General features: G+C 46.7%; 1 protein-coding gene across 1 annotated transcript in view; it reads left to right on the forward strand.

Annotated features, from left to right (window-relative positions):
- The window catches only part of RYK (receptor like tyrosine kinase), a gene marked incomplete at its 5' end in the record, with an annotated part of 66,203 nt that extends 60,504 nt beyond the window's left edge, over nt 1-5,699 (forward strand). The window contains 3 exons of the mRNA XM_084292123.1: nt 212-371; nt 3,647-3,783; nt 4,619-5,699. Of these exons, the coding sequence (XP_084148249.1) occupies nt 212-371; nt 3,647-3,783; nt 4,619-4,730 (409 nt within the window). The 3' untranslated portion in view covers nt 4,731-5,699. The remainder of the gene's footprint in view (nt 1-211; nt 372-3,646; nt 3,784-4,618) is intronic.
- Between the last annotated feature and the right edge of the window lie 11,553 nt (nt 5,700-17,252).

Consider the following 17,252-nt stretch of genomic DNA (forward strand, 5'->3'; position numbering starts at 1 on the left):
ATCCGTTATCACAGAGTAAATACTTTAAATAGTATTTAATAACCACAGAAAAAGTGTCTTGATCAAGAAGAATGCTAACCCTTCGATGTGTCGATAGCGTGATCAGCATTCCCCAATGAAACCCTTAGTTGGAAACTTAAAGTGGTGTGTAAATATTTTCTGTAAAACTGTAGTGCCGAGGTTGCTAAATACTTCTGTTCTTTTAAATTAGCATTGACGATGCACTTCAGGTTAAGATTACAGACAATGCGCTATCTCGAGACCTGTTTCCTATGGACTACCATTGCCTGGGGGATAATGAAAATAGACCAGTTCGATGGATGGCTCTTGAAAGCCTGGTTAACAATGAATTTTCCAGTGCTAGTGATGTGGTAAGTTTCGTTATTTTTTTTTTTCCCCTTACATTTTGTAAATATATTTTGATAACTTTTCTTCCCCCACCAAACCTTTCTCAGTAATTACAGAATCATGGCACTGAACAGATATCAGTGATTTATCCAGAACTGCTCTCCTGTTTCCTGCGTTTGCTGCTTAGGGTAGATAGTTTAAAGGTCAAGCAGGCACTTCTCGCCTGGCGGAATTAATTGTCTGTTGCTCCTTGTCCTACTTGGTAGTGTTAGCAGAAAAGACAGTTACATTCAGTGAGCAACCTGTATCAGCACGTTTGCTGTTTGAATGAACATGATCTGTAGTCCACTAAAGATCTAAGAAATAGTGATGGTTCTTAAAGGCTTTCCCCTCTGGGAGGTTGGCTTTGAATTTGGGATCAACAGGTGAAATTGTCAGTGTTTTTCTCGTGTATGGGGAAGCTCCAAGTTGGACAGAGTTACTTTGCAGGTAGGGAAAACGTGGGAAGAATTGTTTCCCTTGACCTACTGGCTATATTCATGGTAACAGAGCCCAGAATACAGCTGGCTTTTTGCTTCAAAGACACGCTGCTGATGCATTCAGTTTGTTCATGAGGATCCCAAGGTCCTTTCCTGCAAAGCTGCTTTCTAGGCAGACAGCCCCAGCCTGTCCTGTTGCAGGGGGTTATTCCATCCCAGAGGTAGGACTTGGCATTTGCTTTTCTTGAATGTTGACATTCAGTCCACTTCTCCAGTTCCTCTTCAGTCTGCAGAAGCCCTGACCTCCAGCCTGCCAGCCACTCTGCTGAGTTTGGTATCGTCCAGAAACATTCTCAGAGTCCAGGTTGTTACTGGAGATGAAGCAGTGCTGATCGCTGAGCAGCGTCACTATAACCAGCTGCTAGTTGGACTCATGTTGCTGATCACAGCAGTTTGAGTCCAGCAGCCCAGCTGCTTTACTGAAAACACCTTGCCACTTGGGCTGTAGGGATGCTGTGGAAGATGATGTCAGTGGCCTTGCTAAAGCCAAGGTGAACATCCATCCGTTGCTCTTCCTGTACTCACTGTGTTCTCAGCAGAGTAGCAGGCAGCTTAGTTTGGCAGCTTGCCCTCAGTAAGGCCATGCTGGCTGTTCCCAGTCACCTTGGATGCATCCCCTCCGGTCCAATGGTCTTGTGTTGATGCACGTGATGAGCTTTGGTTCTCCAGACTCCCTCCCTGCATGCTCGTGCAGTCTCACTGTGTTCCTCAGGCAGCCTTCTCCTGGATCCACCTTTCTTTCCTTCCTTGGTGCCTGGGCTTAGTCAGTGCATCCATGGTGGCCTTGTACTGTGCTTGCTCAGCTTCCTGCACATCTGAACAGGCTGTTCTTGTGCTCACGGGAGGGTGTCCTGTGAGAAGAACAACCTTTGGTAATTTGAGTACCAATTAGATAAACCACTTCCCGTTACGATCTGTCTCTTCCTGCTAATGGGGTATTTTCTTTGGTAACTGTGCTCTCCTTAACGTGGCTACATCCAAAGATTGCAATCTATTTCTTAAAATGTGCTAGTTTAGGAAATTTTTGAAAAGATCTGGTTGTGTTTTCCTCATTGCCATGGTTTTTGTACATCAAGCCATACAAATAATAATAATAAAAAAAATAAATAAATGAAAAGGAAAGAAAGAGAAAGAGTCAGCTCTGCTCCAGAAATAGTTCTGTTCTCATTATACCCATGTGGGGTTTTATTACACCAAACTTGAAGACAGACCAGGAAATAGAAATCGCCTATAAAGGCATGTTTTGATACTAAACGGGATCAATAAAAACATTGATTTCTTCTTACTCACTTTCTAAAGTCTGGAACACAAACACATTTGCTGGTCATGAAGACTGGACTGGAAATGAATGTTTATATAGCACTGCCAGTAGAATTTTATTAGGAAGCAGGCACCTCGGTCTCATAATCATTTTAGAAAACTTCAGTGCAATTCAGCTTACAGTATTTTAACACAAAACTCCCTTTTGTATTACATAAAGTCAGCTTCTACTATGTAGTTCGGTACTTCACATGCATAGCTGTTTGAGTTTTGTAGCATGCAAAATGGGAGATCTTTCTGGGTATAGAATATGTGCCCTAATTATCATTTTTGCAATTACCTGGATACTTTTCACAAATATGTTGTAATATGTTTTTGTCTGTTCACTTGGAACAAATCTAAATACCAACTGCATGCAGCTTTATCGGTGCTGAAATCTGTTACAAGAGATTTAGGTGTTGTCTGCTAAGATGCAATTAGCATGTGTTCTAAACTTGCTTTTTGGATGCATTTCTTTAAAACAGTTTTCCTGGCTTGAAACATTTTTAATGTATTCCTCCTCTGCCAACAGTTATACCAGTCAGCTAAAGCATATTAAAACAATTCCTGATGACTTTTAATTGTGTTTTTTCCCCTCTCTGGTGGACATGAAGCTCTACCTTGTTATGCTGTTTGTATGCGGTTCCTTACAGAATTGGAAGTAGCTATATTCTTAAAGTAGTTTTGCTTGAATTGCTTTTTATTCTAACTCTCTAGGTGCTCTACCACCTGTTTGTTGGCATTTTCCTTACCTCCCTTGCCTCCACACACTGCTAATAGGTGTAGCTGTTCAGCAACAGGCCAGGTCTGTGTGCCTGCCATTCTCTGGCTCTGAGCTTCTCAAAGGACACTGGCAGCATCCCTTAATTTAAACACTCCTAATCAAAGCCACCTTTGATTAAAACTTGATTACAGTTTTCAAGGCTGGGAGAAAAAATGCAGTTCTGCCCCTTTTAAAATAAATCATGATGATTGCAGCACGTGTAACTTCTGTTGCAAATCTTCGTTGTGCAGTATCAGCATTCTCTTTTGGTTTTGTCTCTTTGCTCTCTGGGTACCAGCTAGTTAAACCACTTTACTTGTACAATGCTTGTGCTTGTATTGATTGATTGAGTTTTCATCTTTATAAGCTCCTTTTAGAAGGAGTGTCAGATGAATGATGTGTTGAAGGCTGATCCAGCTGCCAGGTTTACTTAGATAAAATCTTTGTTTTTCTCAGAAGTCTTACTTCTGGGCGTATACTCAAAATATACAGAGAATTTTGATTTAGAAAAATGGTTTCATTCACTCTGCTATTCTGAACCTTTGAATTTCATAGGACTTCTATGAGAAATTTTGGGTAGTGTTTTTGAAGGGGGTAAACATATGAAATCATTAAATAAATTTTTATTAAAATCAATAAAAATAAAGTTTAATGTTCCTTAGACTTGTTAAGTGGGCTGCATGCTTTTTCTTTTCAGTGGGCCTTTGGAGTAACACTGTGGGAGCTGATGACTCTGGGACAGACTCCATATGTCGACATCGACCCCTTTGAGATGGCTGCTTATTTAAAGGATGGCTATAGAATAGCTCAGCCGATCAACTGTCCCGATGAACTGTAAGTGTGCATCTTTGGAGAAAGGGTAAAATGTCTCTTTTGGAACCAGCATGTTAAGCCAACCTTATCAATGAAAGAGCCAGGTGTGCTTCTCCCTTTCCTGTTTGTTTGTTTTTGCTGACCCTTGTGTAAGTATTTGCGTGGCTTCGCAATGACCTGCCTCGAGGAATGCAAGCTGACATTTTTTGTTGTTGAGTTTCATTATCCTGACCCACCTCTCTTCCTTATTCTGATATGTGAGTGAGACGGGGTTAATCATCAGGCTGAGAAGAGGGAGCTGAAGGGGATGGAGGTTTTCCGCTTCGTATTTGTGGGGCTGTGGTGTAAGAAGCTGCTAGGTTTGTGGGGAGTTTCAGTTCTCTCAGCAAGACTAAAGAGAGAAGCAATCTGTGTAATGACGCTCAAACAGCAGCACTCTCAGTGTTTAATCATAATCTTAATGGGATGGGAGAAGGCAAGAACACAGGCACCACCTCCTGCCTCACATGTTCTTCCAAATCCCCTTCCCGTAAACCTACCACAGAAGCGCTTTGAGCTATGCTTTTACAATACTTCAGCAATTTCCGATGAATTATGTATTACTTCCTCCTGGATTGCCTCTGACCTGTATTCTGAATCAAAACAGTGCCTCCAGTCATGGCGTGTTTATTGATCGTTCCAGGTGTCTGTCTGCAGCAGGAGTGATTCAGCACAGTGTATCAGAAAACGCAGGGTTCCTTTTCTCTTCCTCTGGTTGGCAGGCTTTCTTGTGCCAAATGTTGTGTTGTTTTTCATTTTCAGGCTTGGGACTGTGGTTGCCAAGTGTGTGTTCTCATGTCTTCTGTTTGTCTTCCAGGTTTGCTGTGATGGCCTGCTGTTGGGCCCTAGATCCTGAAGAAAGACCCAAGTTTCAGCAGCTGGTGCAATGTTTAACTGAATTCCATGCAGCATTGGGAGCCTACGTCTGAAACTGCGGGGAAAAGATTCAATTCACTGACTGGGAAGAAGGCATGGCATACGTTTGCAGCTCCATGCATCACTCGGACTCGCACACGTGATGTGTATAAAGCAACACTAAAGGGAGAAAGCACTTCTTCCAAAACACTGTGCCTTAGAATGCTTTAGTAGTCTGAAGTTTTTTGTAAGACCTCTTGATGTTGAATATTTTCTAGATTATCACTTTTGCTAAGTTAAATCGAGACCTTTTTATTTGCCAGCAGGATTTTTAAAGTGTAGTGATAGTGAACTTGAACACAAGATTTGGATGGACTTTGCACTCTTACAACAGACAAGTGATATTTTTTTTGAAGGGTATATGGAACTGGTAGAAAAGTGAGGATAGGGGGAATTAATGCAAAAAACACGTTGCAGAAAAAAATTCCCTGCTTTTTAAAAATGTTGAAACTGAATCTTTCTGACCAGCTCTAGTGTTTGTACTTGTATGTATCTGGAATAGCTTTTTAGTATCAACTTCTTCTATTTTGAGACAACAGCACATTGTGGTTGGATCCACAAGCGGCAACTTACTTTTTTAACCCATTCATGAATGTTTTTTTGGAAAAGCTGGTCTTCAGGATGCAATATCCCCTTTTTAAAGCAGTAAGTGATTATGTAAAAGTGATTCCAGTTTACCTCACACAGAGAGTAGCAAAGGGAGGGGTGGCCTGAAAATGGTACCCGTCCTTGCAGATAAAAGGCTGATGTGATTTTTAAGATGGTTTTATGTGCTAAATAGAGGCCTTCAGAGAAGTGCCAAAGCAGCCCTTGCTTGGGAGTCTTTCACCTCAGACTTCTGGATCACAGTTTCTCTTGTTGAAAAGGTACTGGTTGTTTTTTTTATGGGCTTTTATGGCCTGAAACGGGCTTAAATATATAAATATATATTTGTAAAGACACTTGCAGAGTAAAGAATGTTTTTCTATTACATCTAATGTGAAAGTTTGGTCCCTCACATTGCCTGTATGTACAGGTTGGTGGTTGTTATTGGGGGAAGAGTTGGTTTGAAGACACTGTGCATTGCTTTCCACCCTCCCTGCAGAGCTAGTCCCTGAGACTTTATATATTGTCCTGCTGCCTTCATTAACCCAAATATCCATTCCACCCCAGGTTATTTTGAGTTTGAACATTGAGAGTACTGAACAAAGTTTTTCAGGAAAATGTGTGATGATCCACTGACTGAATCACAGAATCGTTCATGTTGGGAAAGACCTCCAGCATCAAGTCCATCTGTTAAACCAGCACTGCCAAGTCTAGGCTGAGCCTCAATAACTTTCAGCTTCCACATACAACAAAACTATGTATGAAATAACCTTCAGTTCTCCAAATGCACTGTAGAATGCATCCTCTACAGTGATTGTAGGTTGCACCTTAGCATAATGTAAAGCATGGGGAATTTGCCTTTCGTCTCATGCCATCGTCAGAATAAAGCATCCATCACCTAGAGTGTTTGTGCAACTGCATGTTGGGGAGCATTGCCCTGACAGGCTCCATAGTGATCGCGGCATTTTAGGAGACTGGTCTGCAAGTACGAGCAGCTGGATTTGGCTGTGTTGTGCAGTTGTGCAGCTTTTGTTCTTTCCAGAGTTCTCAAAGCTGAACCTAGTTGAAGGCAATTAATCCTTTCTAATTAGTATTGCGTGAGGCAGAGCTCTGGGCAGTCAGTTGTCATTCTCACAGGCTTCCCCTTTGCCTTGCTGAACTACAACAGAGCGTCCTCCAACATGCAGGACCTTTTCTGCCTGAGCTCCAGTGCTACTTATCTGTGGCTATGGAGCCAAGGCTTGCTTTATCCTAGAAGGAAAAATTCCTGCTGGCTCTAATGTAACTCAAGTCTGGGCACGTTATGACGGGCTGTGTTTGCTTGAGTAAACTGAAACTGCTTACATTTGGTTGGCTGTGGACTCGCTCGGTTTGGGGGTAGCAGTGAGGTTTTGTTTGTGTGGTTTTCTGAGATCTTGTTCATTTCTGACCCAGGAAAACTACCCAGTGTCAACACTTGTTTACGAAGACTTGGTTAAAGCTGTCAGTGGCAGAATTACTCAAATCAAGATCTGTGTTATGGTGGGGATCTAAGGTTATTCTTGAGATTAGAAAAAAGCTCAAAGTGAAGACGGTACGCACGCTGTATTTCATAGGGTAGCATACGCTTTGCTAAGTGTACTGCAGCGGTTGCACACAAAATGTGTGGGGTTGGTTCATCTCTGGTTGGTAGGTACCCAAAGTGATGTCTACCTGCTGCGGTCTCAAGGTGGGCCATGGATGTGCTGAGCTTCAATCAGCACTGGCTGGGGGAATGGCAAACTACATCAACAGGCTGTCTCTTAGCTGCTCTGATGAGTGTGCACATCGACAGAGGCAAAAAGTGTTCAGTGTGTTAGGGTACAGATACGATTACCGCTTTTGGAATCTCTCCTTTCATTTAAACGTGCTTCACTACTGGAGTTAAGGCTCAGGTATGCATTTTACTGATAGCACAGCTACCTTACCTTGAGGAGATGCTGCGAAGGCATTTATTGCATCAAAGATTGCAGATAGCTTTCATGGATGCATTTTTCTTCGCTGCTGCGTGCGATACATCTTAGCTTCATGACCCTGTGGGCAGGCTCTGAGGAGCAAGGCATTAAGGTAGAAGACGAAAATACAGACTTCTTGGAAGGAGAATCTTGTCAGCAGCTGCTACCACTTTGGACTCAAAGTGTGGAGGCGATGTTTTATGTGCGGGACAGACAGGAGATGAGAGCTAAAGGAGAAGGAAACAGCTGTGAAAATGCTAATCAAATTTCTGAGGAAAAGAGCAGGATGGGCTTGGAGTTCTCTCTACCTAATGCTTTGGAGCATGGAAGCTGCTTGCTCTGGCTTCTTTGTAAAATAATGTCGCTGGAGACTTCTGCAAGAGCAATTTCAAAGTGCTGATGTTGGAACTGTATGGGAGGTGTTATAGGGCTGGGGAGAGGCATCTGTCAGTAGCTCTCTTGGTGGGCTTAGGAACAAAAAATAAGCAAACCAGGTGGGATGGGTGAGCTTCAGAATCTGTAGTGCTCCTGTCTTGGAAAAAAGCTAAAGGAGAACATAAAGGAAACAGCAGGAGAGTGGTGCTTGGAGGAGCTAGATGGAACACAACTGGTGTGTAAATCAGGGAGGTAAAGGAGCTGTGGTTACAGGAAAGGGGGAAAATGATCGCTTCCAGGTTTTTCGGAGCCTAAGGACAGTGCTGGGAGAGAAAGTGGACAAGAAGTGGTAAAAGGCAGGAGGTGGTGAGCTTGAAGTTGGGTGACTTAGAGGAGAAGGTGCCTGAAGTACCGGGCACTGTGGGGCTCCCTCCAGGGTCAGGGGACAGGGCTGGCTGGGGCAACATCACATGGAGAGTAGGGCTGCGGAGTGAAGGAGGGGATCGAGTCATAGGGAGGAAAAATAATGGGAAGAGAAGCCTGAGAGCAGACAATTCATCAGCAGTAATGGTTTGAGCTCTGTGGAGGTGGTAAAGAAGGGATACGAAAAGGACCAGGAAAGCAGTGCCAAGGGAATGGCTGCTCCATGGACAGTTTTTCCATGCGACTCAAACAAGAGGGGCCTCAGAGGATCAAAGCTTTCTTCTCGTCTGTTTTGGCCAGCCTTCATGTTCACATTGTCCTCTCTTTCTCACCACAACTGTTTGCAGGTTTTCAGGGAAGGGTGAGGCTGATGTGGCAGAAGAGCAGAGGGAGAAGATGCACATGAAGATGTTGCCACTTGTTTCTACCAGATATGACCTTGTTTTATTGACGTTTATTTAATTTTACTTGAGTTTGGCACTCAGAATCAGCACCCCACCCCAAAGTGTTTGTCTTGACAGCCTTTGTCCTAGGATTTGTGAGTAGGTTTTCAGCTATTTGCTCTGGAAAAGACGCACGTGTGGTGTACTCTAAGCTGCGTGCAAGGAAAAGGGCTTGAGTCAGCTGGTGCTTTTCAGCATGAAAAACTGCTGGGGCTGTGGATACTGTAGAAGGTCACTGAGTTTTGAGCAATTCTGCAGTAGCTGATGGGTATGAATCATTCTGCAGATAAGCAGGACTAAAAAGGGGGGGACATCCATGATAAGAGTGCAGCAGTATTATAATGCATGTTTTCCTCACGGGTAAATCTGCGTACTTGGCCCCAGGTGCAAATCTGGAATTTGGTCCTAAAGTAAGACAGCTCTGAAATGCTAACCTTCGAAAGCAGGCAAATCCATGTGCCACACAGACCAATGCTGGTGTTAAAAATCTCACTCGACACAAATGAAAGTGAACGTGTGTAAAGGGTGTGTATGGAAGCGTCGCGGTGAGTGCTCTGGGGACTGGTGTATTTTCTAGCTAAATCATGGTGTATTTTTTTCAGCATTGCACAGGACTTGTAGCACAAGAACTTTGACTGTGCACATTCAAGGTGGTGTTAACTCAGGTTAAGAAATCTGTCAGGTGATTTCAGAGCTGCAGGATGCAAGGTGAGTTCAGCCCAGCCGTTATCTCAGCGAGAATCCATTGGAAGAAGTAGAAGAAATCGATCAAAATAAGGGAAAGGACAGGCTCCCTGAGGTTCAGACCAGATAGCTTGCCTGAGACTCAGAGCTCCTGATAAGGAGCAGTCAGACAGCTGATATCTGCAGTGCTGCTGGTAAGTGAGACTTTTATGCCCTTGCATGTGCAGGTTGTTTATGGCCAGATAAGGACATTCCTCCGCTCCTCGTGTGTTCCACGTGGAGATGCTCTCCGTAATTGCTGCCTCCACCCTGGTAAGGATGCAGAGAACATATCTTCTCTCTGGAGTGCCTCCATGCACATACCAGAACGAAGCAGCATCGCAGGGAGGGTATATTTTGGGGGTGGAGAGAATGTGCTTTATTTGTAGTGGCTCCGAGCTGCGTTTTGCATCTAATGCTGATAAGCACTTGCTGAATGTTGCCTGTTGATACGACGAAGGGGCTTGTATTACCATGCAGTAGTAGAAGGCAAGTTTTGATTGTAAGACTCGTGGTTTTTCGGTCAGTTTTGGGCCTGATTGGTGCTGAATGTGCTGGGCCTGGGACTCGGGAGAGCTCGCAATGTGCTCTCACATCCAGACTTGTAATGGTGGTGTTCAGTCCCTCTGGGATGGCACCAGCTGGATGCTCCTTGGCTTGTTGCTCTCTCACGTTTGAGCCATCTGCCATTAAGCTGGAAAGGGCAATAATGCTAGTTCGGTCTCCTTCCTTTCATGGCACAGAAACTGTTCCCAGTCACGTAAAGAAATGCGCGTGGCTCCCTGACGCCAGGCTTGCTTTCCCTCCGAGTCTGATGCTCCGGATAGCAAGTCAGGGCTGCATGGCAGCTGAGGCAGTGAGGCATGTCAGGTTTATAAATGCTCCAAAACAAAACATTTTCCACTGAGAAACCCAAGAAATATGTAAAGTTAAACAAAATAGCTACCCCAAGTGTATTTCTGATTCAGCTATCTGCTTCCGTGCATTCCTGGTGTGGGAGAGGCTGGATGCATCAAATAACCCCGTCCCCTCCCCTCCTGCCCTCCCAGCCTCCTTCGCAGCTCACAAGGCTCATCTCCAGCCTCAGCTTCCACCTTGTTTTCTCCTGCTCAAGCAAGATGCGCTTCCTCGTACTTTCTTCTTCCCTTTTTTCCTTAATAAGTTTCAGCTCAGCCTCTTCCGCTGTCTGCTGTTGTGTTGCCATCCCCACAGCTTTTGACGTGATGAGCTGGGTTGTCTTGGGGAGTAACCCTTCGGGAACAATTCCCGTGCCATACATCAGTCCGTGCAGAGCCAAAAGACGTTGCAGCCAGGAACCCTGGCGCTGGCTGCAAGCAATCCCCCGGTCTGCAGACGTGGGCTCATTAGTGAGACAAGATTAATCTTGCTGAAACTGTAACTGGGAAGAGAGGCACCTCTGTGGTGTGGTTCATTTTACCCTGCAGCTGACAATTACCATGGCTCGGACCTGTGTCCCAGGAGGAGCATACCTCCTGGCCAGGCAGTCTGCAGTGAAGGGGAGGTTGGCTGCTGGCTCGATGCGCTGCTTCTGCCCACTGTTTGAGCTAAGCTGCTGTGGGCCCCGTCCTCTCTGGCCATCAGTGCTGTTTCTCTCAGCTCTTTGATTCCCCTTCCTCCTCAGATACATTCTTTAGACTGCAGCGAAAGCCCCCTTAAATTTGGGCAGCCTCTCGGCACGGGGACTTCCCCGATCCAGCAGGAGGAACCGCAGGAGCGCGGCGTGGCACAGCTTGTGTCGGAGAGACCCAAAGCCAGGTCTGGCTGCCTGGGGCTCCCCTTGGGGAGCTGTCCAACAACTGCCAAAAAAAAAAAAAAAAATTCAGCATTTTTATTCTTTGAACCAAGTTCTGTGCATATCCTGGCCTAGCCTGCTCAACAAAAGCTGATTGCCCTCTAAGGATGAGGGGTAGGGGTAGCTAAGGAAAGTGACTCCGATGGGCTTGTGATGCCTCTGGAACAGACTCAGGGAAGGCTGGTAGCTGAAGGCCTGGGTGCTGAGAGCTTTTCTGCTGTGAGGTTTGGATGAAAGCAAGCAGGAATCTCTTCTGTACATGCTTGAGGTGCAATACCTGTGCAGAACACAAGTCAGATGTAGCTAGCATGTAATAACTGTCATTGGGCTTACCTGGTCCTGGTGGCCCTGCTTGGGGCTGCTCAGCTCCGTTTTTGTTCCCTGTCCCTGTCCAAACCCCTCAGTCTAATGCTGCCATCGTTGCTGTGAGCACTTCTTGGTTCTTCAAGCCCTTTACCTTTTCTTTTGTGTCCCAAGCTGCAGAATGCTCTCCAGAGATGGCCTTCCCCTAAACCCAAATGGAGCGGAGCCAAGCTGGTGAAACATTAAATGCAGCTGTCCTCTAAGTCTTGATTTGGAGCTAAGAGAAGCCTGCAGATATGGGAAAGTGCTATGTTGGGGATGATTCATTCTCTAGAAGGAAAACATAAACGAATTTTCTGTCCTCAGTGATGCAAATGGTACAGAAGTTGGCAACACCTTCCTAGGAAATGCTGAAGAACAAACTGAATAATAGTGTTTGGCTGAAACAGGGCTTGAAAGAACAGGGAAGTGGACTGACTAAACTTGTCCTTGCACAAATGTAAGAAGTCTTGGAGGAGGGGAGGCAGTAACCTGGCTGTAAATGAGAATATTGATATGATGGGCATATGAGAAGGATGATAAAAGCAGCAGAAGTGGCGAGATAGGCAAATAGAAGGTGATGACGGGGATGGTGACCTGACCGAAGACCTCGGTCTTTTATGTTGGGTAAATGTCTTAGCAGAGCACAGTCTGGAGTTTCTCTTGCTGATGCATGAACAGCTATTTTCATGGAGCAGCTGGACAGCCCCCACCTCCAAAAAATAGAATAATTCAGCTTCATCCTGAACCAGGATGCCTAGGGCCAGCCTTAACATGGCTGCAGGGCTGCTTTGTACCAGTGACCGAACTGGGCTGGGATTAGGAGCCCTCACTGATGCAGTTGAAGCAACAAAAAGCTTTAAAAGCATTTAGCTTTTTGAAAAGGGGAACTTCATAAAACAAACACAGTGTAAAAACCAAAATGGATGCTGTGAAAGGGGTAACGTGCTCTGGTTTGAGTGCTGGCCTCACATTACTAGAGGGCTCAAATCCAAGCTTTAAATGCTCTCTGCCAGCTGGCCAGGGACTTGCATGTCAGCAGATCAGAAACATCTCCTATGTGCTTTTAAGTTTAAGGGCAAATCATGCTGCCATGACGATATTTCAGCTGGCATGCCCTGAGAAGTCTTGGGTGGTGGTGTGGCTTAGCATCCAGGCCCTCCGTGGGCAGGAAAGGGCCAAGCAGAGGGCACCAAGAAGCAGAAAAACTCTGTTCTGGGGCAGGAGCATCTTCAGCTGGGAAGCAAGGAGGTGGAGGTTGGAGTGCTCCTGTCTGGGAGCTAGTCCTTTGGGACTAGCGGGAGGGGGGAAAACCTGTGCTGCAGCTCTTCCATGTGGCAGGGTGTCACCGTAACTTACCTTCCAAATTTTGCCTCTGAAACAAAGGAACAGGCTAGTGAAGTGATGGAAGAGACCGAGCACGAGCTCGTGATGTACTGGGCTGATGAACCCCACTGCAACATCTGCCTGTAAAACCACTTTGATCTGTGTACATCCCCTCTCCGGGCAGGATGATGCTGGTGGCTGAATTAAAGTTTCGGACGGCCCCAGCAGATGTCCCTCGCTCTCTGTTTGCGGCTCGGTGTGTGCGAACAGCCCGTCTCCATCGCAGAGGTGCTGCTGGTGCCCTTTGTCACTCAGGCATCTCAGCCCTTTGTAGCTGTTGGCCACGGGGATGAGTTAAGCTTGAGGCTACTTCAGGTCAGTCGCCCTTTCTGCTCCGATGTTATTTGACGTCGGGATGTCTTGGTGCTGCCTGCAGAGGCTCTGTTCTGGCAGTGTCCATGTTGCGATACAGCAGAGATCGCGGCTTTGGGGAAAAAGCTGTGGATTCCAGCCCTGCGTTTGGAGACAGCGGTGTTGTTGTAAGTCAGAGCCAATCCCCTGTTCCTGTAGGGAGTTCTTGTGCCTTGGGGAGCTTTTTGGGATGTGTGCTCGACTTCTCGAGCTTTCTGTACTGATGTAGCTCGGGATGATTTTGGCCGTTCCCCAGTCTCTGTGTGGTGCCAACATCGCAGAACATCTGACCATGCTTGCAACTTGGGGTTTGGCTCTCCAGTTGCAATTTCCAAAGCCTCTCAGCCAGGAAGGAGAACAACGTGAATACTTGGGAGTGACTTGAATACTTCTTTCCTAGAAACAAGAGGACTTCTCTGGGGCAGAACAAACTGCCCTCACGTTCATGTCACAGATCCTCAGGTCTTCTCAGGCTGAGACCATCTCTGTAGCTGACTTTTCCTTCCAGTTGTAACAGTGTGTTTCGTGCCCCTGCAGAAGAGATGCTCGGTGCTGCAACTTCTGTATGAACTCGGATTTCCGTTCAGTCACAACACTGATGTGGCTGTGTGTTCACCACCCTCCCCGTGGGGCTGTGCCAGCTCAATTCAAGCATTTCCACCCCCAAAGAATTGTCCTTCTATTGCTTGGCTTTACCAAGAAAACTACAACCCTACCAAGATACGTGAGGAGTGATCTAAATGTTTTGGGAAAACTCCATGATAAAAATTAATCTTTCAGCCTGACCTCCTACAGCTTCAATTGCCTTAGGCCAATGGTGAAGTCAAAGCTGTTCTGCTCCTTCTGTTAGCATTCCTTACCAACTGCAGTTCCCTTCCCTTGTTAGTGAAGAGCTACTGCCTGCAAGTTAAAGATTTTGGGGCAGCTGTGCTGGGTCAGATCAAGGGTCCCTGTCTTCTCTCCAGCACTGGTCAGAGCAGAGACACAGAGGGAAGAGGCATCGCATCCCCCTGAGTCTTCTTTCAGTCCCCAGCCCTTCCCAGCATGGGTGATTTTCCAAGCCCAGAAATGCTTCTGTCTTCTAAGATAGGGATTTCTCTTGTGCAATCTTCTCTTAAAACCATGTGGGTATTAAACAGCCCCGCTGTCCTGCAGCGAGGAGCTTTGCAGCTTGACTGTTAGAATCCTAGCCCCGCTAGGATTGCCCCTTCTCCTGGTGTACTCATGTAATGAGGAGTACATCTCATCAGCAACAATTACCCCTACTGGGAGCTTAAGTATGACTCCCAAACAAGTTAAAAAATAAATTAAAAAATAATATTAAGAAAAGCTTAATGACCTTAGTTGTACATGCAAAGCTCCACATTTTGTTACAAGAAGGGACTTGTGGATATTGTCTCTGAGTCTTTATTAAAAATACATAACTCTTTCAAAGCTCTTTTGTTCTTTTGGATAGTAGGAACCACTCTGGGTGTGTTTCTCTAATCTTGAAATCTGTGAGCTTTAAAGGAAAAAAAAATCAAGCTAATTAAAACATTTTTTTGCATGTATTCCTTCCTCGTGTGGCACAGGGCTACAGAGCTGGCTACAGGATAGGGAAACTTCTCTCAGATGCTCCTGGCTTCTCTCCCAGCCCAGTGACCACTGCATAAGCAGAAATCTGTTACTATTATCCCCTCCCTACATGTCTGCTTGAGTGGCACCGGAGCAGTTTGAACTCCAATGTTTAGCTTTTTATGGATAACATCCTATTTCTCAGCATCCCTGCTCAATAGAGGCTGAGTCCCAGGGGGGAAATTTGGAGCCATAGGAAGGAGAGGTGGGTGGGAGAGTGCATTAAGCCGCCTTCCCTGCCACAAATATATTTCCTCTTTGTAGCCCTTGATGAGATGCCGTGTAGTCGCTGGGAGCTTGTGTGCTGCCACTATTTTTTTTTTTTTCTCGTTCCTGCATCCTGGCGAAGTTCATCGGAGATTAATTGGCGTGAGGCTTATGTCTTCCCCTAACTGCGTGGAGCAGGAGCCCTTCCCCACTTGCTCTGCTGGTGTTCGGGGCACGCGTGGGGCTCTGCTGGTTGCACCGTGAGCCTTGGTGGTTGCTGCCCCATAGCTTAGTGGTGGTGTGGAGCACCTCTGGGGCTTGTCCTGTGCCTGGAGTGGACCCAAGGGTCCTGGACCGGTTGGGGGACTCGCAGCTGGACCATGCCCAGAGCTGATATGTGGCTGGCACTTGCAGAGCATCCTCTCTGTATTCATGCCAGCTCAAGCAGTGACCCCCTGCTCGTTCCCCAGCTACGAGCAGCATCTCCAGCCCCAGGGGGCTTCCTCCTCCATTGGCAGTCAGTGCCAGCCAGTCCCCAGGGCTCAGGAGCTGCAGTGTTCCCGGCTCTCCTGCCCTGCCATCGGGTTGCTAAGGTCGAGCAGCAATAGGGACAGAGCCTGGAGGTGAGGGGTTGCTGCTGCTGCTGCTTACAGAGACCTCTTGGTGCTTTGGTGACTGTCACAGCAACCACGTGAGCTCTGCAAGGAGCAAAAGGAACACACAGCACAAAATGGTCAAATCATGCTTTTTAGCATTTTTTTTTTTTAAAAGTCTGCTTTCTTAAAAATCTTGATACCTGGAATCACATCCTGATGTGAAAATCTCATCGAGGAGCCTACAAGTTCCTGGCCCTGGAGAACTGAAAACTAGAAAGCAGCCAGGCTGTGACGGGAGCGAAGGCACCCTCCTCCCCCTCTCCGTGGGGAGCCGAGTGTGCCTGGGGGCTGCATGGGGGCGAGGAGCAGGAACCACCCAGGAGCTGGGACTGGGAGCATCCCTCGGGGCTGCAGCACATGGCCTGGGCGTGCTCGGCATCGGGTGCCAGGGGCTTCTTGATTTTTACCCTTGTGAGGGAAAAGAAAAAGGATTATTCCTCTCCTTTAGGAGAAAAAAAAGTGTTTTTCAGTCGCACGGGGAGCAAATACCGGTAAGACGTAAATCCTTCAGCAGCGCCCAGGTCGCTTGGACAGCGCGAGCACAGGAAATCAGGAAATTGTCACTGCTCGGTGCTCGCCTGCACAAATATTGTAATCTTCTGAAACCATTTGGTGGAGGAAGTGGTTTTAAGTGTTGATTAATTCCTCAGTCATTTATTATTATTATTATTATTAGTTTTTATTTTTGTCTTGATCATTTCAATTTCCCAACCTCCAGTTTTCATCCTCTCCCCGTCCCCCTGCTGAGTTGCTCGCTTCCTTCAGCCACTCTGCAGCAGCCCCGCGTGTCCCTGGGGGGCTGTGAAATCCTACAGCAACTCCAGACTGCACGAGGAGCATCCCTGCTGCAGGATGCTTGTCCAGGGGCTGTCCCCTTAGGGGGGTTCTGCTGCCAGGACAGGCAGCAGGGGGGAGCTGGTGTGTGCCCCTGGGCCTGAATCCTGCTGCTGGGAGGTGGTGCAGAGCGAGGTCTCCTCATGACCCACGTGAATCTCCTGCGGGCTACAGGCATCTCCCCTCCACCAAGATTTCCCTCATCAGGCATCTTCAGGGGAAGTTGTTTTATAGTTTCTAGAATCATCTAAGCTGGAAAAGGCCTTTGAGATCATCAAGTCCAACTGAATCAATTAAAGCTGATAAAAGGGAGGCAAACACTCGTGTGAGCACATTTTTGATTCTCGAAGAGCTCCAGAATATCCCAGGTCACAGATCAGCACTTTGGCCACCCTTTTGGGGTAGGGTCATGAGCACGAGCTGAGCTTCCCCAAGTCCCCCTGCTCCCAGGGGCCGCTCAGGGCACTTCTGGGCCGTGTCCTCGTTCCACCCGCAGGGGCTGAGTGGCCCCATAGGGACACAAACTTGCTTGATGTCCTTTAAAGTGTGTTTCCCCTCTGCAGTTTCTGCCAGGTGGCTGTTCCTTCAGGTGACACACACCAGACCTGCGGAGCCTGGCTTGTTTAAACAACAGCAGATGGCTGATGCGATGGGTGAAGGAAATGTTGGCGATGCTTGCAAGTCAGCCTAAAGAAAACAGAGGGATGGGAGCTGTCACGCTTACGGTAAGGGCTCCAGTAACAAACCTGCTTGTTGGGGCAGGTCCTGGTGAGAGGTCAGAGCAGCTGGCACTCAGCTGGCCACCCACAGG

This window comes from Netta rufina (assembly GCF_964035555.1).
Source record: "Netta rufina genome assembly, chromosome: 9".
NCBI classification, from domain to species: Eukaryota; Metazoa; Chordata; class Aves; order Anseriformes; family Anatidae; genus Netta; species Netta rufina.